This window comes from Python bivittatus, unplaced genomic scaffold (genome assembly GCF_059951505.1).
Source record: "Python bivittatus isolate LINGU-HERP-01145 unplaced genomic scaffold, Pbiv_v1 ctg000220_np1212, whole genome shotgun sequence".
NCBI classification, from domain to species: Eukaryota; Metazoa; Chordata; class Lepidosauria; order Squamata; family Pythonidae; genus Python; species Python bivittatus.
The window spans coordinates 21158087-21182446 of NW_028277048.1; the positions used below are offsets into that span (position 1 = coordinate 21158087).

Genomic DNA, 24360 nt, shown 5'->3' on the forward strand with positions numbered 1-24360 from the left:
TTTGTTATGTTGCTGCCTGATACTACAATCGTTCAAATTCATTTTTTTTCTAATTAATCTACACTCAGTACCCCATAATGACAAAGTGAAAACAGAATTTTAGAAATGTCTGTAAATTTATTAAAAAGAAAAAACTGAAATATCACATGTACTTAAGTATTCAGACCTTTTACTCAGTACTTTGTTGAAGCACCTTTGGCAGCAATTACAGCCTCGAGTCCTCTTCGGTATGATGCAACAAGCTTTGCACACCTGGATTGGGGGACTTTGTGCCATTCTTCTTTGTAAAGCCTCTCAAGCTCAATCAGGTTGGATGGGGACTGTCGGTGGACAGCCATTTCCAGGTCTCTCCAGAGATGTTCAATAGAGTTCACATCAGGGCTCTGGCTGGGCCACTCTGGGACATTCACAGAGTTGTCCCTAAGCCATTCCTGTGTTGTCTTGGCTGTGTGCTTAGGATCATTGTCATGTTTGAAGGTGAACCTTCAGCCCAGTTTGAGGTCCTGAGCGCTGTGGAACAGGTTTTCATTGAGGAGATCTCTGCTCCATTCAGCTTTCCCTCAACCCTGACCAGTCTCCCAATCCCTGCTGCTGAAAAACACCCCCACAGCATGATGCTGCCACCACCATGCTTCACTCTTGGGATGGTATTGGGCAGGTGATGAGCGGTGCCTGGTTTCCTCCAGACATAACATTTAGAATTGAGGCCAGACAGTTCAATCTTGGTTTCATCAGACCAGAGAATCTTGTTCCTCACAGTTTGAGAGTCCTTCAGGTGCTTTTTTGCAAACTCCAAGCAGGCTTTCATGTGTTTTGCACTGAGAGGCTTCCGTCTAGCCACTCTACCATAAAGCCCAGATCGGTGGAGGGCTGCAGTGATGGTTGTCCTTCTGGAACTTTGTTCCATCTCCACACAGGAGCTCAGTCAGAGTGACCATTGGGTTCTTGGTCACCTCTCTTACTAAGGCTCTTCTCCCCTGATTGCTCAGTTTGGCCGGGCAACCAGCTCTTGGAAGAGTCCTGGTTGTGCCAAACTACTTCCATTTGAGAATTATGGAGGCCACTGTGCTCTTGGGAACCTTCAGTGCAGCAGAATTTTTTTTGCAGCCTTCCCCAGATGTGTGCCTTGCAATAATCCTGTCTCTGAGCTCTGCAGGCAGTTCCTTTGACCTCACAGCCTTTGCTCTGATACAGTATGCGTTGTCAGCTGTAGGCCTTCTACAGAGAGGTGTGAGCCTTTCCAAATCATGGCCAATCAATTGAATTTACCACAGGTGGACTCCAATCAAGGTGTAGAAAGAGCTCAGCAACTATCAAGAGAAATGGGAGGCACCTGAGCTGAATTTCACGTGTTATTGCAAAGGGTCTGAATACTTATACCAATGTGATAGTTCAGTTTTTCCTTTTTAATAAATTTACAGGGATTTCTAAAATTCTGTTTTCACTTTATCATTATGGAGTATTCAGTGTAGATTAATAAGAAAAAAAAATGAATTTGAATGATTGTAGTATCAGGCTGCAACATAACAAAATTGAAAAAAGTGAAGGGGGTCTGAATACTTTCCAAATGCACTGTACATTCTTATTAAAATGTAAGCCAATTTTTCCCCAATTGATATGACCAGGTTTCTTGAAAATTCCTGAAATCAAGATTGCCTTCTCCCCACAGAGATGGCTAGACAGAAGAAAGTTGCCTGCTTCCATTACTACAATCTCAGTGAATCAAAGATATTTTAAAGGCAAATTGTTTGTTGAAAAACTCTAGTTTTTTCTTAAATACAAAAACTTTCCGAGCAGTGGGCAATTGTGTTTATCTGGGGGAATCCCTGGAATTCCTTCCCTCCATAGATCCTCCTTTAAGTCAAGCTTATGGGGTGGGGTCTTGATAGACATCTGATGATCTATAGCCTGGAAATCTCCTATCCAAATATTGAGCAGGCCAGGTCTGAGTTTGAGAACATCAGCCAACTGCCGCCACCTGCAGGACTGAGAAATCAATTGGGAAGGTGAAAGAACATTTCAAGAGAAGAAAAGGCCATACTCTTGCCAAGAAAACAGCATAGTCTTCAGATGAGTTCAGCTCAAATGTATCTTTATCCATTCCTTAATAAGCTTCCAGAGGAATCTTGTTTCCACTGTCCATGTTCCTCTACAAAGGTAAAGACTGGCTTCGCTAAATTCTCAAATGCATCTTGTTAACATGGCAAATGTGTATCATTGCACAGAATCAATGTTGTACGGAACCTGGTGTGCAATCCAGAAGTAAGCTCTGATGTAGCCATTAAGGACAGGGAATATAATTAATGCTAGAAACTAGTGACACTCTAATAAGGACTGCAGAAGCAGAAAATACAGCTTCAGCCTTGGGCATTTTGGCCTTCATTAACAGTAAAACAAGGCAGTGAAGGACAGGAAGGCCTGGCGCAATATGGTTCATGGGGTCACGAAGAGTTGGACACGACTAAACAACAACAACAATAAAACAAAGATGACCTTCACCTTTCTAGCTCTCATGGTGTGGGTGGAGAATTTGACACTAATTCACTACCCTGTATCAGTACCTCACACTTAAAAGAGAATAATTCTCTAAGAAAATTACTTTCAGTGCAGTGTTATATTCTGTCACTTGATACAACTTTTAAAAATGCATTGACCCACACATGGAAATAGTTTTTGTTTTGAAGGTTTTCATTTTTGGGAATTCATATTTTCTGCATGACTGGCTAAAAAATAAAGCTCTGGAAAATGGAGTGAGGGAGGAGAGGAACCCTAAAAAAGAACTTGCCATTGTGAGTCATGGTCTCATCACCTCTCCTCTGGACCACTGCAGTACACTCTACAGAGGGCTGCCTCCAAAGACCAGCAAGAAGTCAAGGCAAAATGCAGCAGCCGCTTTGCTAAGCAACACTTTGTGTGTGTTATACCTGGACTTCAGGACCTGCGTTGGCTCCCATAGGTTTCCAGGGGCAATTCAAAGTGCTGATTTTGACCTAAATGGTCTTATATGGCTTGGAAGCTGGATATCTGCCTTCTCCAGCCACAATCAACCCATCTGACATGGTTGTCCCAGAAAAGGCTGCTGCTTGTTCCTCCCTTCTGTAAGTATTCTCAGAATTAGTGTCTGCCCTTTGGAATAGCCTCCTTGCCAGATTTGCTCCTACTTTGATAGTAGGATAATGGATTAAACTTCAGGTTCTTACGTTTCTCTACAGCAGTATTTCCCAACCTGACATTGTGATGTGTGGACTTCAACTCCCCAAATCCCCCAGCCAATATGTCCATTGCTAGGAATTCTGGGAGTTGAAGTTCACATGTCTCAAAGTTGCCCAAGTTGGGAAACACTGATCTATAGTTTATATGGAGCTTTTATAATGGGCTCTGGGAGATAAAATTCAGCTTGTTGCCTTTTAGGAAAATGTTTCTGTCTGGACCTGCTCACAGGGCCCAAATCTTCCCCTGTCTTGAAAAGTTTTGTTAGATCAGTGGGTCTCAACTTATCTTCTACCCCTTCTGTTTCCAGCCTGACTAATCTCTTGTTCCATCGATGAGCGTAAGGCAGGATTGCGCAAGCCATGAGCCTGCGGGACACCTCCCCAAAATATGCCCCTCCAGGACAAAGAAGGCCAGTACAAAAACCACCACCAATTTCATGTATTGATGGGAATAAGCAAGCATGTGATTCTTCATGATTTTTTTCCCATCTATGTAATGACTTCTCCTTTCATCACATCCAACGTTATAGTACTGTGGCCTCTTTCAGCTGTCTCCCCTTGTCACCTCTGTGGTGAGGAAATTCTTGCTTGTACGACCAAAGTGTGCTTTTGCATTCAGCAATTGTGGTGATATCATCCTCATCTTGGTACTAGAAGTGGAACACTGTAGGTCAGCAATCCAAAATCTAGCCTGGAACCATAAGGAGAAAGAGCAGCTGTCTGTTAACCCTCTTTATTCCCTGATTGGGAGAACAGCAGCTGAGAGAGGATGTGCTCCTTTCCTCTTTCAAACTACTGTAAAAGGTTATTTGATTTTAACCATCTGTTATTATGCCTGGGATCAAGTGTGTTTCATCTGCTGAGACTGGCTCTTTTCGACCAGTATCAAAGGCTCGGGGGCTTTCTCCATTCAGTAGCTGCCTCGCCTAACTCTCAAAAGCTGTGTAGCATAAATGCAGCGGAAAATCCACCTATAACAGATTGGCCAGAATGAAGGAGGGCCTTTGCCAGGTTATTTGGCCGCATTGCATGTAACATCTTCCCTCTCATGGTTTGATCTATTCTTACTGTTTTAATGGGTTTGCAAAATATTTTAATTCCTGGTTTTATTGTACACCACCCGGAGTCACTTTGTGGGGGATGGGCAGCCATATACATTTGACAAAATTAAATTGAATTAAATCTTGGAAAAGGAAGACACCACCTTTATGGAGATCTTCTCTGTCCTGGAAGCCCCAATCCCAATGGGCAGGGGGGATGTTACTTCTTAGCCCTCCTCTGGGGCTGTATTAGCCTGTCAGGATTGGTTGAGAAATCCCCTCTGTTCCCTAATAAGCTCAGGCCAGCATTTATATTATTTTCCATTCCCTTTTATCTTCACATCTCTATTTTACCTTTGCAAGCAACCCAGTAAGACGGTGCAGAAACAGTGGGAGGCCCAGGATCACCCAGGGAGTTTCATGGCTTAGAGATGAGGATGTGGAGAAACATTTTCTGAAGGCACAGCAGACCTGAGTTTTCTCCAAACGGGACTGAAGTAACCTCCTGAGAAACAGGTTAACAAGGTAGAAAACCCATCAATGCTCTCTGCTAGGTCAGTCAGACTGATGGCTTAGTTTTATCTGGAAGAACAGTATTGCCTTCCAGCACATTTTTTTTTTCAAGCTAGTGGCTTACAAGGAAATCAAGAGAAAACAATGAGAATCAGGAGGGCTTCTAACATATTAAGACTGTTTGCCACTTATTTGTATCCTAGCGAATAAAAGCTGGATGAATGAAAATTCTCAGGTTACCAAGAATGGCCCATATATTTAGACAGCTGGGCAGAAATTTAAGCAGGGGACTGTGATAGCTGAAGCAAAGCAGTGAGGACCACTTTGAGCCACAGGTGCCTTGGCCAGGGAGAGCTGGTGGCGTTTCTTCTTTGGGGTGTGCAATGCCTCAAATTCAAAGACAAAAGGGTGCTTCCGGTGCACTCATGTAGCCTCCGTGTGCAGCTTCTTAAAGCAGCTGCTTCATCTTTTCCTGGGGCTCTCCACAGCTGCACTGCAATCCAGATCCTGGTGTTTGGTTTAAGGCAGTGTTGTCCAAACTTGGCCACTTTAAGATGAGTGGACTTCAACTCCCAGAATGCTGGCTGGGGAATTCTGGGAGTTGAAGTCCACTCATCATAAAGTGGCCAAGTTTGGACAACACTGGTTTAAGGAGTTCCAGACAGGGGCTACCTGAATGTCCCTATGTACTCCAAAGTATCTCGTTGCCTTTGAATCTGAAGCCCTGCACAGCCTTTCTCTGGATGACAAAAACTCTGTTCAGGTCTTACATTAAAGCTTGTGTCTCCACTCCCCCAAACCATTTTTGTGGCTCTGGCAACTCTCTGCGTCTACAATTGCCAGAAATCAGTGGTAGGGCTGCCACTATTCTGAACTGGGAAACACACAAGAACGGTCATGTACACCTTAAAATAGGTGTAACCTTTTCTTAAAAACAAAACCCAAATGTTATGTGATAGATATAAACACACAGGGAAGAATGAATGGGGGAGAGACCCTCTTTTCACTGAAGGCAGGACACAAAAGTTGTTGCTTTGAAAAGATGGTACGTGAGCATTAAAGGAGTTGATAACATCTGGGATAATGACTGGGCCCTAAATAGCTTTCAGAGGAGACTGTAAAACCATCTTGCCAGGATGGAGAAAAAAATGGGCAGGGACCATCCATACAGTCTCTGTGGGCGCAAGGAGAGTTTATGACCACATCATTTTTTCCATATCTAAAGGACTGTACAGAAAATTGCCCAATGGCTCCCATTTCAAAAAGCAAGCAAAGTGAAAAAGAAAATCTTTCCAGCAGAGCTGTCCTTCCTGCTTTCTGTGACATGACGAACAAGAAAGGACAGTTTACAGAGCAGAATATTCTTATCACAGCCTCATCCTTAAGTACACTTAATTAAAAATGTTAAGAGTATCTGCTGAAGTAAGATTAACTGATTTTACAGATTTCTAGAACACGTTTCAGGGCAGAGTCCTCACAAAGTGACATGCATTTTTAAGATAAAACATGATGTGAAAATACTTCAAAAACACATCGTCTCCCTAAAAATGAATCATGGTATAGCAAATCATAAAAGATTCCTGAAATGAAAAAGTCTTGACATTTTTTTCAAATAAAAAATGGCATCAAATGGTTTTTCAGGTGGAGAAAAATTAACCTATATAGGGTCATTGCTGAAAAAGGCCTGCTAGCTTTTTTATACCTTGGAATACTATTATTACAAAAATGATGTTATAAATTAATAATAAAGCCAAGACCAACAGGTGTGTTTAACAATTTAAAACAGTTACATAGAGTGAATAAGCAGTGATTTCACTGAAACAAAGGCAACTGTGCACCTGAGAAATAACAGCACGCAAGCAGGGGAAACAAGGGAGCAAAAGATGACGCGTGTGATGACATTATGATGTAACATATTTACACTGGATATCATGATACAAATTCAGAATTGTGGGGTCTGTGGGATGACATCGTCATTTTGATATCGCTGATTTTTATTGCATGTAGCCTTGGGCGCAAGCAGGAAGAGGGGGATGATACTTTGTGTTAAATCCAATCTCTGCCACCAGGAACCCAGGGCAGAACTAGTGCTAGTACTGTTTTGAGCTCCATGGTAAAATAACTGGTTTATTTTTACAACTCTCAAAATTAATTAACATTAATTTCTTAGATTAAGGAAGGAGGGAGGTTTGAACTCTGAGTTGGGTTTAATTCATGCTAACTAAATATAAGATAGCAACCACCTTCCGGGTATTTTGAAGAAGTCTGACCACTGGACCTCCAATAGCTTTCATTCAGCCAGAGGTATGAGCAACAAGCCCTTTTCTTTGATAATTTCCTAGCAAGGCTGAAGAAGCTGGGTTCTCTCCTTGAATCCCTCAGTGTGGCCCACAGGATGGCTCCTATAAAAACTCATGTAATAACATATTGTCCAAAGCATGCTAGAGTAATTGTGAGAGATTGTTGCTCGTAAGTGACTTTCTTAATCTACAGCCCTTGGCCTGGTGGGGGGTGGGGGGTGGGGGGCAATAACTGTATAATTAAGAGACCCTTTGCAAAGCATCCTGACAGGAAAAGGGGTTCTTAAAAGACAGCTCCATCTGCTGGCAAGTGAGAGCACTGACTGTCTTGATGCCAAGCATGAATGGGCTCATGGAGAGGCATCGTTGATATGAATGGGCACCAACCCCTGGGGACTGCCTAGGGCAGTGTTGTCCAAACTTGGCCACTTTAAGATGAGTGGACTTCAACTCCCAGAATTCCCCAGCCAGCCATGGGGAAAAAGTGGCCAAGTTTGGACAACACTGGCCTAGGGGATCACCTCTATTGCCATGCATGAGCCATTCTGACTGATACTTTACGGCATGGCTGGCTGGGGAATTCTGGGAATTGAAGTCCACCCATCTTAAAATTCCCAAGGTTGAGAAACACTACTTTAGGGCTTCAAGGAACATTGAGAATGGCTTATTCCCAGATAAGCTGGCCTAAGCACTATTGGGGTTGTCCTGTTCTGAGTATCTGCATCTTCAGATATGCTAGACTGTGTGCAAGATTTGTGGGTCCCCACTGCTGCTCATCTTTCAAGGGCAATTAGGATCTTCCCCTCTTGGGACTGGATAAGCTTTTCAAGAGGCAACCTTTTCACGGGGCAATTGAGATGGCTGCTTTTAAATCAGGGCCACTAACAGTTTTAGATTAATGTTGATTGTCAGTGTATTCATTATCAATAGTAATACTACTGATATGTAAGTTGGCCTTACTGAAATTAAGAATATGATAGAATTTGCCTCTTTCCCATTCATTTTTTCAGAAAATCCAGCACTGGGAGAGTACAAAGTCTTAACAGGCACATTTCTGCCTTCCTTCTTCTCCTCTTCCTCCTCCTCCTCTACTTGAGTAATATAATAATTCTATACTGATGGAAATTAGATATTTATATTTCCAGCCCATCCGCTGGCATGTTTACAAGCAGTAACCTGCACCCTACCTGCATCTTTGATGTCTGTGATTCATTAGTGAAGCAAATACAATGTACTCAAAACACCATTATGTATGTACCATAACACTGAGCTACTGCTTCCTGTTTATGAAATTCGTGCACTGACAGCTAAGCTACTATGGTTTGAGCTCATCGTTCCTTCCATGTTTAACATAAATAAAACTCAAGGTGATGCATATACATTTTGAAACCCCATTTCAACTGAAATTATCTGTAGATAGGAAGTATAAGATTAAGGTCTAAATTGGATCCAGAATTAGTCATACTAAAGAGTAAATTGGTTGAAGTAATGAAGCAAGTTAGTCACTTACTGGTTGTAGCCATCAAATCCCAGTTTGCACTCATGGGTTACTATCTCCAAGGCTGCCTTTTTATCCTCCCATGGAGCTAGTGATAATGTCCCATTGAAGAGGGCATTTTGCCAAATTGGGGGGGTGGCGGCAAAAAAGGGCAGCCAGACAGTATTCCCCCCCCCCCACCTGCATTCTTTCTTTGTTGGGCTTGTTTTCTGCTGTCCACGACTGAGCTTATTGAGTTTCTTGAAGAAGTGAATTGAATCCTTAATATATATTGGCATATATTGTCCAATGTAAGGCTATAAATCTGCAGCTAGGTTTTTGGCAATATTTTATGTAGGGGAACCAATGGTGCTCACAACTGGATGCAATGGCACAAACATCGATCTTTTTGGATCTTTGGTAACCCTTACAAACGTGGTAGCAAGGCTTCTGTCCTGCAAAGGCTTTTGTGCACATCAGGTACGATTGACGATGACTTGATGAGCTGATTACTTTCATGCAAGACATTGTCACATCACATCATTTATATATTGCAGGATCTAAGAAGTTCTGGACCTTCTGATAGTCTTCTGTTTTCATAATAATTGTAGTGTTCCCCTTATCTGCTGGCAAAATAATAATGTTCTTTTTTGCATTGAGATTTATAAATGTATATTTATGCTATACCTAGTATAATATAGACCTTGCATGCTTGATGCCGTGTGACAGAACCAAACATTTTTCTTAGTCAGAAGGCGCTGAGCAATTAATTCATAACTACTGTGTATAGCTTGAGGTCTAATGAGCATTCCTTTCCAATAATGTAAAAAAGAATGTTAAAGAGAAAGGAGGGATTGAGTTATATGACACCCAGTTATAACCTATATTGGGAATAACCCTGCTTCCATCCATCTGCTAGTTAGCAACATTACTTGTAAGGGCCTGTATTATCCTTCAGTCTGTCTACTATACTTTCCTTTACTGGCGGGACTTGTGGTCCAACATACTTGGAGGGCACTAGACGACTGTTTCTGTAACACAAAATAAAAGAAAACGAAAGTCCTACCCACAGGGAAACCTCATGACTTTTTTTCATTGGATCCAACTGAAAACATGAAATCATAGATCATTTCTACATGCCCAGCCATTACTATCACAGTTCCAACCATTTTTGGCACTATCTTGGCACAAAACTGATGGAGAGGCGAGGGTATCTGAGGCTCATTCTGTGCTGAGGAAAGTGACAGGCATTTTACAAAGTGGTTCCCTTGTAAAATCTGGAGGATTCATAGTTCTGATACACGTTTCTGGGTCATGGTGGCCCTCAAACGGTCAGGTCCAAGATTGTTATGACTCATTTACATGAATATGAGTGCAATCTAAGATCTGACGGCAATTTCAACCGGCTCACCTATAAAACGTGGCGATTCATAAGAATCTGTGCCTCAGGTCCATCTTCTGGCACCACAATTATCCGCTCTGTGACTGTAACAGACTGAGAAGCTGCAAACCCTGATGGTGATTTCAGAAGATCCACAGATCAGATGGATCCAGACTCACATATATCTGCTGTATATAACCCTCAGAGACAGCCTGATCCTACGCTAACTTACTCAGAAGCAAGTCCTCCCCAGCCTTTCTGCTGCTCACCCTTCCTCTCTGCCTACCCCTTTAGGTCCTCAACTCAGGTTTTTTAATTGCCGCCCAAAAGTTAAAGTTTTCATTATCTGTTTGGTGCTACCTCGTAGCCATCCGGATTTTTTATTTTTTTTTTGCAGCCCGGGCAAAAGCCCGCGCTTGTGGAAACGACAAAGCGAACGCGCGGGGGCGAGATCGCGAGAAGCTCGCGCAGAAGCGACTTTCTCCCCCCGTTTGAAAGCGGAGCTATTAACCCGCCTCTCTCCCCCCCCCCCGGAACCTCCGCCGCTGCAGCTCCGTTCCTAGCCGGAACGAAAGCCCGCCGGTCCCAACATGGAGGCGCCCATGAGCGCGCGCTGCAAGGCTCTCGCCGGCTCCGAGCTCCCGGTTCTGCCAGGCGGGGCGGCGCCGTACGGGAATTTCCCCAACTACTCCTGCTTCCATCCGCCCGAGGGGCGCGTCTGCCTCCTACCTGCGACTCTTCTGAGCAAGCTGTTCCCAAACCCGCGCGCGGGGCCCCTTTTGGGCCTGGACGTTGGATGCAATTCAGGGGTAAAGAAGGGACGGAGCGGGACGGGAGGGGAGGTCTCCGCATCTCTGCATAGCGCAGCTGCCCCCGCCCTTTGTTTCTTCTTGCTTGCCAGTGGACATTCGGCTGTTGCAGCTGTTCTTGGCGAAGAGAGAGGGAGGCCACCTAAGGGTGGCGTGAGGACTGGGGTTATACACTGGGCAGATGCGTCTGCCAGGTTTCTGTTTCCTTTCTCTCTGTACTGGGCCGTGGAAATAGATTTGTGAGGTATTGCGGTATCTTAAATGTTGCAAGATGTCTGAGGGCTGCGTGTGTGTTCCCTGCAAACAATAATATCCTTTAATACACGGGTTCCTAAACTTTTTGCTGTCACATCTCCCATTAGGGCAGTGTTGTCCAAACTTGGCCACTTTAAGATGAGTGGACTTCAACTCCCAGAATTCCCCAGCCAGCCATGGACAACACTGCATTAGGGTAATCTTCATGTACACCTCCCCTAAAAGTCCAAACACCAAAGTGAACAATGAAAACAATACAGTGAAACTTTGGGAATTGTGGATTTATTGTGAAATGTACAACTAAAAGGTTCTTCACACCTCCTCAAGGGACATATGCCTCACGGTTTGGGAACCCTGCTTTAAGGGGTAACTACAGCCTCATTTTCTGGCCTTGCTTTGTAATACTTGCTTCTCTAGCTGGAACCTGACTTACTTCATCTCCCCCCCCCCCATTTAAAAATGTATGCTTCAAAAGTTCAAAGGCAGTCTTCTACAGCATGGCACTGTTGGACTACATGTCCAATTATCTGCAATCAGCACAGATAAACCATTAATTTACAGAATACAACATTAATTTGGGAGCTGTATGGAGAAAATCTATCTATGTGGTCACCAAGAGCCAAAAACAACTTGATGGCACATAATCAAAGATTAAATGGAATGATGCCATCAGTATGAAATAGGCAAGATGATTCCCTGAATAGAACTTACCTGTGGATGCTATTTTTTTCTTTGTACTATGCTTAGCCACCAGAAAGTATCTAAAAGGCTAATATACGCTTTTGCCCAGATCCAACAAGGCACTTTTTAACATACCTTGAGGTTGGACTCTTTGGGCTTTGGGACATTAATACAAAGGTTTCCCAGGAAGTTTACCACAATTAGTTGGTGCCTGGAATGGGATCAAATCTATTTGATTGGTCTACCTTGTCTGTTTGTCGTGTATGATTTGGATTTTGTGCTTGACTGGGTGTTATATCATATCTAGCTCCATATATTGATTAATGGTTCCTTTATTTGAGTGCCAGGCTTCCAGAAATTCTCTGCTTTCCTGCTGTGTGTGTGATCAATTATCTCCTAATACTCCAGTCAGTATTGATCTCAGTATCAATCTCCCGAAGTGCAGATAACCCAACTACAAAGCATGTCCAGCGAATCCAGGCTACCTGTATTCCAAGAAATTGTAAAGCATTTTTTGTAGCTCAGGCTCTCCCATCCTGGTGTATTCCAGATGTGTTGGACCAGCTCACCAAATCCCCAGCCAGAATTGGCAAAGGTGAAGGATGATTTGACATTATAGTCCAGCCACATCTGGAAGTCCATAGGTGGCTCACTTCAAGAAACCCCTAAGAAATGGGATACTATATAGACAGTTGGATTTCTTTTATGGAGTTAGCTGTAACATCTATATAGGATGGTCCCAGCCGATGTCCTGTAGAATCTGAGTTGTTGGAGATAGTTACCTTCATACTTGGCTGTCTACCTCCCAGGTGACTCCTTTTGAATTACAGTGTCTGTAGATAGATCCAATGGGGATGTTATTTATTACAGTCAGCAACAGCAGAAAAAGACTGTTTCATATAACTTGGAGTCAGATCTGTTGACACTGAACTATGCGTTGGCTGAACTTTGGTTAGGGTCATGGAGGGGCAATTACAGTTATTCTAGGAGTGGACAACTAGGAGTGTGCTAATGCAAAAGATGAGAGACTTCTTTCTTTCCTCTCTCTTCAGGAACTCAGTGTCGCCCTCTACAGACACCTCCTTGGCTTTAAGCAGAACCACACCAACCCGGAGCATTCTGTGGATGGAAAGGACCTTCGCCTCCTTTGCTGCGACATTGATGCGGAGCTGATTGAGAGAGCCAAACAACACAGCCCTTTTCCTGGTTTCATTTCCTATGCCACTCTTGATATCATGGACCCCAGTGCAAGGGAGACCCTGCTGAGCTCCTATTTGAACAAGTTTGGCTGCTCTTGGTTTGATATTTGCTTCTGCATGTCTGTAACTATGTGGATCCATCTGAATCATGGGGACAGTGGTCTGGTGAAATTCTTATCTTGCCTTGCCTCTAAATGTATGTACTTACTCCTTGAACCCCAGCCGTGGAAATGCTACCGTGCAGCTGCTCGTCGCCTGCGGAAGTTGGGCCGGAATGACTTTGACCATTTCCGTTCTCTCACCATCAAAGGGAACATGGCTGAGAGGATAACTCAGATCTTGACAAGAGACTGCGCCATGGAGTTTGTGTGTTGCTTTGGAAGCACTAGCTGGGATAGGAGCCTCTTGCTGTTTAAATCGAAAGAGAAAAAGCATTTGGGATAATTTAGGACTCGTACATTTTTGCATTTAGTCAAAGAGCAAATGTCAGGTTATTGGGAGAACCAACTCTTTTGCTGTGCTGTGATTGAACTGTAAGAGTAACATGGGGTCTTGAAAATCATACATTTTTTATAACAAATTATTTTCAAGCTTTATCAATACGCCTTAACTCTTGCTGCAATCTCAACATTTTTGAGACAGATGATAAACAAAGGATTCCCACTAGATGGGAGCAAGGTTTAAGATAATGTTTTTATCCTCCAGAAACAGGAAAATAGATATGCCTGGTTTCTGTACTCACAAGTTTTGCAATTCTTTTCTCATCACAGAAAGTTGATTTCCGTTATTTCAGAAATAAAGCCTCATATCCTTTTTGGCTTTTTCTTTTGGCTCTACACTGGCTGTTTATTTTATTTCTTGATAAAATTTATATTTTGACAATATAAACGGCAGTACTTTTTAGGGAGAATGTTTAAAGCCTGCTCAGGCCCATCAGAACCAGGAGGGGGGCTGAATGCTATTCAACTGTATTGATAAAACTTCCCTTCCTCCTTGGGTTCAAAGGCACATGATGGAGTGAGCGAGTCTCAGTGTGGCAGACCAGATTTACATGACCCTTTGTCTGCATCCCAGGCTCAGCTTTCATTTGATTTCTTTTTTAAAGCAACACAGAAGTGTGGAGTGGAAAGAACCACAGGAAGAAGAGGCTACTTAATCCCTCAGGATAATTTTACAGAGGGAAGTACTCTTGACCAGAAAAAGAGAAGGTTAAGGATATCCACGTATGCCCCCGTTCAGCCTCCCACACAGACATATTCCCCCTTTGATGATTTTGGAGTAAGCAAATACAAAGTATGTGCAATGATAGATTATGGATAGCTTGGTATTCTTGCCAGTGTGAATTGCTAGGGGAATAAAAAGAGTGTGAACTGTTGCCACCAGACTCAATCAAGGGGAAAACCGACATGGGGATAGGGTAGTGGCAGAAAGACCAAAAGTAGAATAAAGGAAGAAAACAGAGGACTAAGAGCTAGAGTGAAAAGGTAGCTGTAAGACAAAAACAGTGCTAGAAGCCATACAGATGAAAGAGGGATTCATAAAGAATCTCTTGTGCTCCTTAACTTCGGCAAAAGAGATCCTTATACAAATCATTGCTGCTTCAGAATTCAAAGGAGATGCTTAGGGGTACATGTAGCCAAACTCTTCTTGAAAATATAAAAGTGATCTTCCTCTACATGGTTATATTGCTACAATCCTTACTGCTGTGCTTTATGTATGTGCAGTCTGGGGGTCCTTCTGGACTCACAACTCCTGCTTGAAGAACAGTGGCGGTTGTGGCTAGGAGGGCCTTTGAGCAACTTTGTGCTGTACACCAGTTGCACCTGTTCCTGGATCGGGAGGGTCTATTTTTATTTTATTTATTTGATTAGTCAAATGTATATGCCGCCCATCTCACTATATAAGTGACTCTAGGCGGCTTACAAATAAAACGATAAAAAACAGTAAAAGTCTTTACAAAAATATACAGGGTTAAAAGACGGAGGGAGCATCCTCAAACGACCAACCACCCCCAGTGCTGTGAGCCCTCATTATCTCCCCATGCTAGGTGGCAGAGCCAGGTCTTAACATTTTTCCGGAAGGCCATGAGTGGGGGCCAATCTCACCTCAGAGGGCAAGTTCCACAGAGCAGGGGTGACGGCAGCGTCCCCATGAACACAGGATCAAGATTCAGGCACTTTGCAACTGGCGGACATTTATGGCCATTGCAGCATCCTGTGGTCACTTGTTTGCCCTTTGCACACTTCACAGCCGACTTCCAACAAGCAGTCAATGGAGAAGCCAGCAGTAAAATCGCAAGTCATGTTCACATGATATCTCGCTTAACAACTGTGGGTGATTTGCTTAATGACCGTAACAGAAGTGAGGTGGTAAGTCCATTGTGGTCACTTGATGTCTCACTTAACAACTGTGTTGCTTAGCAATGAAATTGCTTGTCCCAATTGTGGTTGTTAAGCGAGGACTATCTGTATTGCATGTAAGATCTTGAAGGCACTCTCCCATGGTTTTAGTTACATTTCATGTTTTAATTGTTTAATGGTTTTTAAATTTTTATTTTTAATTGTTCTATTTTTATTGTATGCCACCCAGAGTCACATTTGGCTATATAAATTTGAAAAACTAATAAATAAATTTAAATAGACATTTTAAAAAGCAGATTCAAGGAATAAAACTTAAGCGCTTTACTATTTGGTTGACAGCAAAAAGCTGTGTTAATAAGCTTTGTCTCTGTTTATTCATTCATTCTGGTTTTAGTTCAGGATTGGATCATATTCCCCCAGGTAGAACTGGTACACAATTTGGGGGTCCTCTTGGATTCATGGCTCTTGCTTGAGCTGGTGGCAGCCGTGGCCAAGAGGGCCTTTCCACAAGTCCATCTAGTGCATGACTCCATCTAAGATTGGGAGGCCCTGCCCACAGTCACTTCCTGCCTGTACTATTGCAATGCGCTCTACATGGGGCTGCCCTTGAAGACCATTCAGGAGCTCCAGTTGGTCCAGAATGCAGTGGTGTGGGCAGTTATGTGCCTACCACCATGCATTGGCTTCCTATCAGCTTCTGAGTGCAATTCAAGTTACTGGTTATCACCTATAAAGCCCTTCCTGGCACAGCGCTACTAGCAGGCCTACTAATCTCAGGTTATGCCTGCCTGTCCTACAAGATCCAACAGAATAGACCTGCTTCAGGTCTTTCTGTGAAACAAAACCACCTGTTGGGACCCAGGAGGCATGCCTTCTCTGTCACAGCACCTGCTCTTTCCTAACACCAATCCCCTCTCCCCCCCACCCCACCCAGATCTGAATGGCCCTGATGCTACAGGCTTTTCGTAATGCTTTAAAAACTTGGCTTTTCCCACAAGTATCGGATTAGGATATTTTATCAACGCATCTGGAAAATTGTTTAAGATTCTGAACCTACTGTATCTTGGGCCTCGATTTATGCTGTGTAGCTATGGTTCTGTGTTTGTTGGTTATCTTGTTTTGTTTTGAATCCTTTGTTAGCCAACCAGAATTACATTTATGAGTTGGGTGGCCATATAAAGAGTTTAAATAAATATAACCACAGGGACGCCATAGTGAGTGATGCAAGGGCCATCAGATTGCTACAATCATTCACACAGTACACATGAATAACCCATTACTCAAAAGTTACCCAAATGCTTCTAAAAGAGCCCAGAAGAAGTCTGATAGCACCTTTTCCGCTAATAAAATTTATGAAAAAGTGTAAGTTTCTGTGAGCTGCGGTCCCATCCCTATAATATCACAGTCAATTGGTGACCAGAAATGGAGCTCTCCCTAGAGTCACACTCAGCTCTGACTCACCTCGTGCCTTCGTCTTTTAGTCTCACTATGCTGCATGCCAAATTATACTGTGTAAAGTGCACATTTCCCTACATCCTTTGTCCCTTGATCGTATAATGCAAACCTTTCATTTCCTTGGGAAAAATATGTGCCTCTGGGGCAACCCCCTACTTTTGATATGGTGCATCACAGCAGTGCCCCGGAAAGCACCTGAAAAATTCACCCCTCGCTCAGAGACCCGAAATACACAGGGTTCCGTTTTATCGCTGCTCCCTCGTGATATCCATGCAGAGGGGAAACTGGGAACAGCTAGACCGTGCATTTATAGTTCCATCTGGGGCCTTCAGAAGGTGGGTCTAGCAGAATAACAGAGTGTCTCTCTGTCCCATTTTATACTGAACAAAATCAACACAGGGTTACTTTATTTTTCCCACTCCCCTCTTACTCCAGACTGTGTAATCTTTTCTGCAAGTCTCCCTTAATGGCATGCTCATACTTCCCTGTCCTCAAGGTCAGCTCTAAATTCCTTTACAGCCTAACATGCATCAGCAACCACAAGGGGAGGGGGGGGTCAAAACAGGCAAGATGGCTGCCATGGCAGAGTGAGCTAAGTTCCACTTCCTTTGTACATGCGAATAATATTGATGCATGTACAAAGAGGGTGGCGCTTGATTTGTGATGACATATTTGCCATATTGCCCATTTTGATTTCCTCAGCATCACTGATACTGCTGTTAATGTTATCTTTTATTGGGAAACCTTTGGCCCAAAGGATCTGCCTGGATCAAGGAAGCTTTAAATTATCTGCACCTCTCAGGTTGCAACAGCCTTCTGCATTCATTCAGAGCAATATCAATCGTTGTTCTGCTAAATCTTGAGTTGAATCAACTACCAAGTTTGTTATAATTTTTAGCTTTTATTAAATATAATAAAAATAAATAGATGATTAAATAACTATGTCCTATACTGAAGATTTCATTATGGAGGTTGCAGTGCATTTGGTTTCCCACTAGAGGGCTCCCTTGTAACACCTTTTTTCAAGAACCTGCTGCATTATCAAAATTATACTTATACAATTATAAGTATAATTATACAAAATTAATACTTTAATTTTCTCCTTTCCTACATTAATTTGTCTATCAATTTTGCAATCTGTGGCTATTGCAAAAAGTCTGGGGCATATTCTAAGATAAATACTATCATATTGGTCTAGTTTGGGGGTCTGCATTGTGATGCTTGGAGTGGCAATGGACCCACAGATTTGCCCATCAGGCTCTTCCCCACTTCATTTTTTACGTTAAACACACACACACACACACACACACACACACACACACACCTCTGTTTTGCTGCCAGGCAAACCCAGCCTCAAGGACCACTTTATTTCTCAAGATACGTCAGGTCCCAAATGAACCTCTAAACTTCTTTAGAAAGCCAAAAACCACTGATTTGTTTAAAAGTGTCCCCTACAGCCCAAGAAAAGGACAAAGAAAAAGACTGGATCCTTCAGATCTCTGTAGGTGTCTTTTGAACTCCAACCTTGAGCAGGCTTCCCCTATGCCAGTGTTGTCCAAACTTTTCCACTTTAAGATGAGTGGACTTCAACTCCTAGAATTCCCCAGCCAGCATGGCTGGCTGGGGAGTTCTGGGAGTTGAAGTCCACTCATCTTAAAGTGGCCAAGTTTGGACAACACTGCCCTTTGCTGTAGTCTCAACCACAGACCTAGCTGCTCCTATTAATGAGACTTGAGCCTTTCCCCCATTTAGACCTAGTCATCCAACAGCCCCCTTCTCTCATGGGTGGACAAGCAAGTGCCCTCCAGATGTTGTAAAACTTCGGCTCCCGACACCCTCATGAGTGCTGGTGAAGGACGCTGGGAGTTGTACTTCCAGGTTATTCATCAATGCTCTACAGTCCAGCATACTTGCTTATCCTCTGAGAGGCCATCTTTCAGACATCACACCCTTAAGGGTCCCAACATGATTGCAATCCTAGAAACTCCACCAACCTGTTCTTTGCAAGAAACTTTTTGATTATTTGGAGTGGACATTTTCTAAATAAGCCAAGTCTAAAGGTGACTGTTGTGTTTCTGGTGACTGGTGGGTTCCATTTTTTTTTAAAAAAAATCCACAAGGGTTGAGAATATTCAAGATGCACAGTCCACACTTCAACTTCACAACAATGGTACCTTGTGTGAGGGTTCAGCATTGATTTGTTTGGGTTCGAATTCTGAAAATAGCTTCCATTCCTGCTACCAGTTGGAATTAACATAGCGTAGCTAACTTACTACGGCCAATTATTTCTGCCACTACAATAGCTGCTTGTATTTTTTCCTGAACATAATTAAGCTGCCCATTTAATGTAACAAAGAGTACCTCCTGCACTTTGTGGCCATTTGAGCGTTGCTGCAAAATAGTTATAATAGCTGCCACATAAATCTTCGGCGTTATCACAGTGTTAGTTTTCAAAACATGTTACATTTAAAGAATGAGATCTGCAGTTGCAATGCTAAAGGTTAATCCTAGTTATACAGACGAGAGAGAAGTTGAATGTTTTTTTGCAGCAAGTGTTTTGGCTGAAGGGAAACGCTTTTGAATTTCACAGCCATTTGCCCCTCTGTACTATATTCTATTTGGTCTCCATCATGAATTGAATGAAGTGAACGTGCGTGCCGTCCCACGCTGTGCTCTATTAGGATTGTAGCAGTAGGATAATTCAACGGATGAGATGGTATCCATAGATTGATTTATGTATGTGGTGACTAGACTTTGTTTTTTTCCATTTATTTCCCTGCCTCCTAAATTGCTCTACCAGGTGGGAGACCTTAACCAAATTGGGGAGGGAATACAGAAGAGAGAAAAGTAAAGGGAAGTCCAAAACTTTGCTGGCTTTGTTGCAGGCCCCCTGAAACATCTTGGTGAGAAAGGTTGTCTTGTAGCATATGAATATGGGCGCAGAGTTATTTAACTTGCCAGAATGTATGTTACACATTTATATCGATCCCTGTGTCTGAGGTAGTAAAGTTGCAGGATAAGGCATATTGTAGTATGTGCCTCACTTTCCTACTCAACTTGCCCAGCTGGTGGTAGTAGTATAACACTGAAAAACTGTCTTAAGGAAATTCTCCCCTTAGAAAGGAGGAAGATGTCTTCCTGGGCCACTTCTGACTTGCCACAGTTATTGCCCTATTAAATCCCAATTCCCAAATGTCGTGTGTGTGAGAGAGAGAATAGGGATCAACTCAGTTTTGACCATCCATTTATGATTCAGACAGAAAATACCCTGAGACACTTTGCAGCTGACCAGTTCAGTAGGGAAAAATCCTGCATGAGATTTTATGGAACCCGATTAAGAGCTAAGTGAACATTTACTGTACACATAAGAAGCGGCAACTTTTTTGACTCCTCAGCTAAAGCTCTTCTCTTGAATCCACAACTATTATCCCTGACTCAACAAGTTGTTCTCCATGAAAGGCTGGTTTGACAAGAGATAAAATGTTGATAGGCTATTACCTCAGCCTTCAACTCTTTAAGAAGGCCAGACATGTATGGCCATAGACCAGTGTTGTCCAAACTTGGCCACTTCAAGATGAGTGGACTTCAACTCCCAGAATTCCCCAGCCAGCATGGCTGGGAGTTGAAGTCCACTCATCTTAAAGTGGCCAGGTTTGGACAACACTGCCATAGACTCTAGCTTCTTCAGATTTCTTCTGAACACAGCATAAGGGAAAACTGCCTTGTTCTGTGACATTGTTAGGGGAAAGTTCCATTCCAGGGAAGGGCGTAGTCCTGCCCAGTGATTCTGTTTTGCAAAAGCAGCCAGATTAAGCAAAGGCAATCACCTAGTAAGGGCAGATCTGTGACTCAGCTCACTTATCCCACAGGCAGCTCAGTTATGTGGCTTGACCAAGGATGCTTGAAAAGCACTGCGAGGGTGCTCAGATGAAACACACTGGGAGTTCCATGAAGTGCTAAGCCGTCCGCATTTGTGGTTATTTGGACTAAATACTATTCGCTCCTACCTTTCATTTAAAGCAATTAAGCTTCACACCAACCCATTGTGCGGTAACTAATTACAGCTAGTTGTTGTTCTTTTAAGAGATGGAAAAGGCAAGACAGAGAGTTGAAATAACCAACTATCCCTCAGAACAACTGGAAATTGTAGGGTATCTGAGGGTTTCTCCCCTAGTCCTTTCTAGGCCACGTGTGGAATTATATGTACGTCTTGCTAAGCCAGATATAGTAAGGAAAAAATCAGGAAGCATATTCTGAAGTTGTAATGGCTTCCTTCTTTGTATCAGGTTATCATTGAATGTGATGTATGCTATGACAGGAAAGTTGTCACCAAGGTCTTAGTTGTACCATAGCATTAATTTATTGCCAACAGACAATAGCATGTAAGGGCAGGTTCCATGTTGGGTGTTAATATGCCAGTTTTGTGGGACTACCACAACATAGTAATACCTGGACTCTTGCCCAGCTGACCTTCACAACAGTGTATGTCAGGCACTTCACAAAAGCCACCACGCCTGGCGCCCGTATTCTTTCTGGCTTTGAATGAGAAATCAATGCTGGCACCATCCTCTCCTGTACAAAGACTGCTGTCACTCTTTCAAAGAGTGCGCGTAAGGTCAGCCTTAGTTGACTGACTATTGGTCCTTCGGTACGAGGAGGTCCCTCTTCCCACTCAGTCACACAGGACCCAGGTCTCTTGACCACTTTCCAATGCGCCCAGACGTCCAGTGTTTTCACTGAGGCTTGCATAGGAGGATTTTCTTTGTTCTTCCATTTTCTACCATTAATGGAACCCAAGCCTGCCTGCTGTTGCCTTTCCTTGCCTCCTGGCTGTCTATGGATCAGATGCTGGGAGGGGTACTTTCTCAAGGCCGAGGTAGATGGGAGAAGATTCGTTTAGGGCTTCATTTTAGCTATAAAGGAGCTCTTGGCATAGAGCCCCTCCCTTCACATCTGTCCCTGCCAGATGAAGGGCTGGTGGGCAAGCTTACGCAAGAAAGAAGGGCACATTGGCAGTGAGAGCAGCAGGTGGCCTCCATTGTAATTGTCATCTAGGCTCCAGAGCGATGACATTTCTTCCAAAGCATCGTGGGTAAGTCTCAGGGCCATGTGGATATTGGAACGGGCCTTTGCTTCACTGAAGACTGAAGCAAAGCACGTCTTTGAAACAAGAGTGAAGCGATGAGGCACCTCTCTTCTAAAGTAGCAGAGTGGCCACATCACTGCCAGATGATGGGCTTTTGTGCATGTGCAATGCATTTGCAAAAGCTCTTGAAGCTGAAACAAAGCATTTAATTAAGGGCCTATTTCAATCTTTGTCAAGGGCCAGCAACTCATTTCTACAAGGCACTTTGTCACCTTAAGGTGGATTGCTGGGTCTCCACAAGGTGAAGCACTTCGTTGAGGCACATCACCGCTCCAGCATAGTAACTGCAGAAAGTCCAGTAGGGTTTCATTTGGATTTAATCCACCTAAAATATCAAAGTACTCCAAACCTGGCCTGTCGTTGCATGCTTCCCCCCACCCCCCATTTCCCATTTGAGTGGAAACTATGTAGGTTTTTGGGAAGCTCGTGGACAAAATGAAGACCAGTCACCTATGAAAGGACTGCAAGATGCAAAATTAAACTTGCTGATTCTGTTACCAAGTCACAAAGCCTGATAAAATATGGCCAATCTAGAGCTGAAGCCTTCATGCTCAAAACACAAACATAATCAATTCTACTGGTAAATTCCCAGGTGTGCTTTGGTTTGGAGCCTGCAATGTAATGTAATGGCAGGACTTCGGCTTCTTCATTTCCACTCATTGGAAACAGCAAAGGCTTGTTTGGTTGGGGATGAGAGATCTGCCCCAGCCTGAGGCATTTTTGATGTCAATATTGTTCCCAGAAAGGGCCTCACCCAAAGTTTTCCCTTGGTGCTTGTGAGAGTCCACACCACCACAGGATGAGTCATGATCAAAACAAGGGGGCAGCCTGAGATAATTTACTAGACTTTACAGATCAATATAATACATCTCATCACAGTGGAAAAGGCTGTGACCAGGTAGCCTAAATCCCTTCTGAGTTTGCTGCCCACTTTTGCTCCCTGTAGTAAGCTCTTCTCCCTTTCAATTCAAAGGAATCAGAACCGTAACCCAGTGCCTTACTCTGGACTATGGCTCCCTGAATTCAGTAGCCTCGAGAGGCTTCTGATGAATCATTCTTAATGCTATTAATCCTTGTGCAGCTTTTTAAAATCTTGTGCAGCTCTTTCATCTTTTCCTCTTTAATGGATTTCCCATGGTGCCCAAAAGATGTCCTAGACAATAATGGGAATGCTCCACGTGGGAGATCATTTTGTCTGGACCACCATTTATGGATAAATTGGTGAATTAGTTAGCTGATTACACAATAAAAGACTGACTTTTCTGCAAACATGAAACTGACAGTGATTTACAGAGGACACAGGACAGAAAAAGGGAGCAATTTGTAGAGTATGTGTGTTTTATAGTGTAGTGATAGAGTCATGTGACTGCTTCATTACACATCCATGCCATTTTTCAAAGTGTGTGTGTGTGGGAGGGAGGGAGGGAGAGAGAGAAAGAGAGAGAGAGACCCCTTGCAGAAAGCCATCAGCCTCTAACAGTTTTTGCCTGGTGATATGGTTAAAAACCCAGCCTGCAGTGCATTAGGAAAAACCTGGGTTTTCTGAGAAGCAATCACAACATGGTAACACTTAGCATTTGTACAGTGAAAGTACAATTTCATCTTACATAATTTGTCTGTCAAGGAAAATAATGTGTTGGGCACTTTCTAGAATATTTTTGATATTGGCATGGATCCATTAAGCTCTGCCAGGGCACCACACACACTGAAAATGCACTCTACAAGGCACTCAGCAATGTGCTGCGGACAATCATGTAAGTCATAAAATGATTCATGCTAGTCAAGCTGCCTTTCCAACTAATTTCTGAGACGTTTCTGCAGAGTTTGGGCTCCATGATTTAGACCCTATTTGCTTGGGCAAGATGCCTGCAAGTGGAATCTCTTCCTCTGAATTGCTAACCATTTTCTGGTCCAAATTGCTTCCTGTGGCTCCCTAGATGCACTACTGCCCTGAATATATACTTATTTTTAAATAAATATATTTATATCCTGCTTTTCATTCCAGAGCTCAAGGCAGCATACACAGCTCTCTGTCCTCCTGTTTTCTCCCACAGCAGCCCTGTGAGGTTGATGGGGCTAAAAGTAGGTGAGTGGCCCACAGTCCCCCAGTGCATTTCCCTGGCTGAGAGTGGCCTATCACCTGGGCTTCCCTGATCCTATGCCACACCTTAGCCACTCCATCACAGTGGGTCTCGAAGCTTAGTGAGACTTAACTGGGTCTCTGCTGAAATGTAGAGGAAGGAAGGAAGGAAGGAAGGAAGGAAGGAAGGAAGGAAGGAAGGAAGGAAGGAAGGAAGGAAGGAAGGAAGGAAGGAAGGAAGGGTTTAAGTAGGCCTAGTCTCAGCAGGTAGCTCTGCCGGGAGGATCTTGTCTGGGCCTGGAAGGTAGGTAAGGTTGGAGGTGCTTAATATCTGAATGGGAGATGATCAAGAAATGCCAGGGCTGTTGACTAGAACTGGGAAGTTGAAAAAAAAAAAAAAACATTGTGGACAAAGGCAACGGCAAACCACCTCTGTCTTCATGTCAAGGAAA

The 24360-nt window shown here is 43.3% G+C and overlaps 1 protein-coding gene and 1 long non-coding RNA gene across 4 annotated transcripts in view; one reads left to right on the plus strand and one right to left on the minus strand.

The window, feature by feature from the left end:
- LOC112540724 (uncharacterized) overlaps nt 1–11067 on the minus strand; it is a 46061-nt gene extending 34994 nt beyond the window's left edge. Inside the window, exons 1-3 of one of the 3 annotated variants that reach the window (XR_015795690.1) lie at nt 10653–10741; nt 9954–10054; nt 4607–4757 (exon numbers count right to left, since the gene is read on the minus strand). This is a non-coding gene — a long non-coding RNA (uncharacterized LOC112540724). Of the gene's footprint in view, nt 1–4606; nt 4758–9953; nt 10055–10652 lie in introns of all 3 variants that reach the window. The other 2 variants (XR_003084803.2, XR_015795691.1) reach the window with 2 other exon arrangements.
- On the plus strand, nt 10476–15491 carry BCDIN3D (BCDIN3 domain containing RNA methyltransferase). The gene is made up of 2 exons (XM_007420737.4): nt 10476–10732; nt 12721–15491. The coding sequence occupies exons 1-2, from the start codon at nt 10514–10516 to the stop codon at nt 13309–13311; spliced, it is 810 nt and encodes a 269-aa protein (XP_007420799.1). The 5' UTR covers nt 10476–10513; the 3' UTR covers nt 13312–15491.
- Nucleotides 15492–24360: the final 8869 nt, after the last annotated feature.

Excerpts from the sequence above, each read along its gene's own strand:
- BCDIN3D (XM_007420737.4), top strand. The coding sequence starts at position 10,514 with ATGGAGGCGCCCATGAGCGCGCGCTGCAAGGCTCTCGCCGGCTCCGAG. Across the intron at positions 10,733-12,720 it reads ACGTTGGATGCAATTCAGGG|GAACTCAGTGTCGCCCTCTA; the intron begins GTAAAGAAGGGA and ends CTCTCTCTTCAG.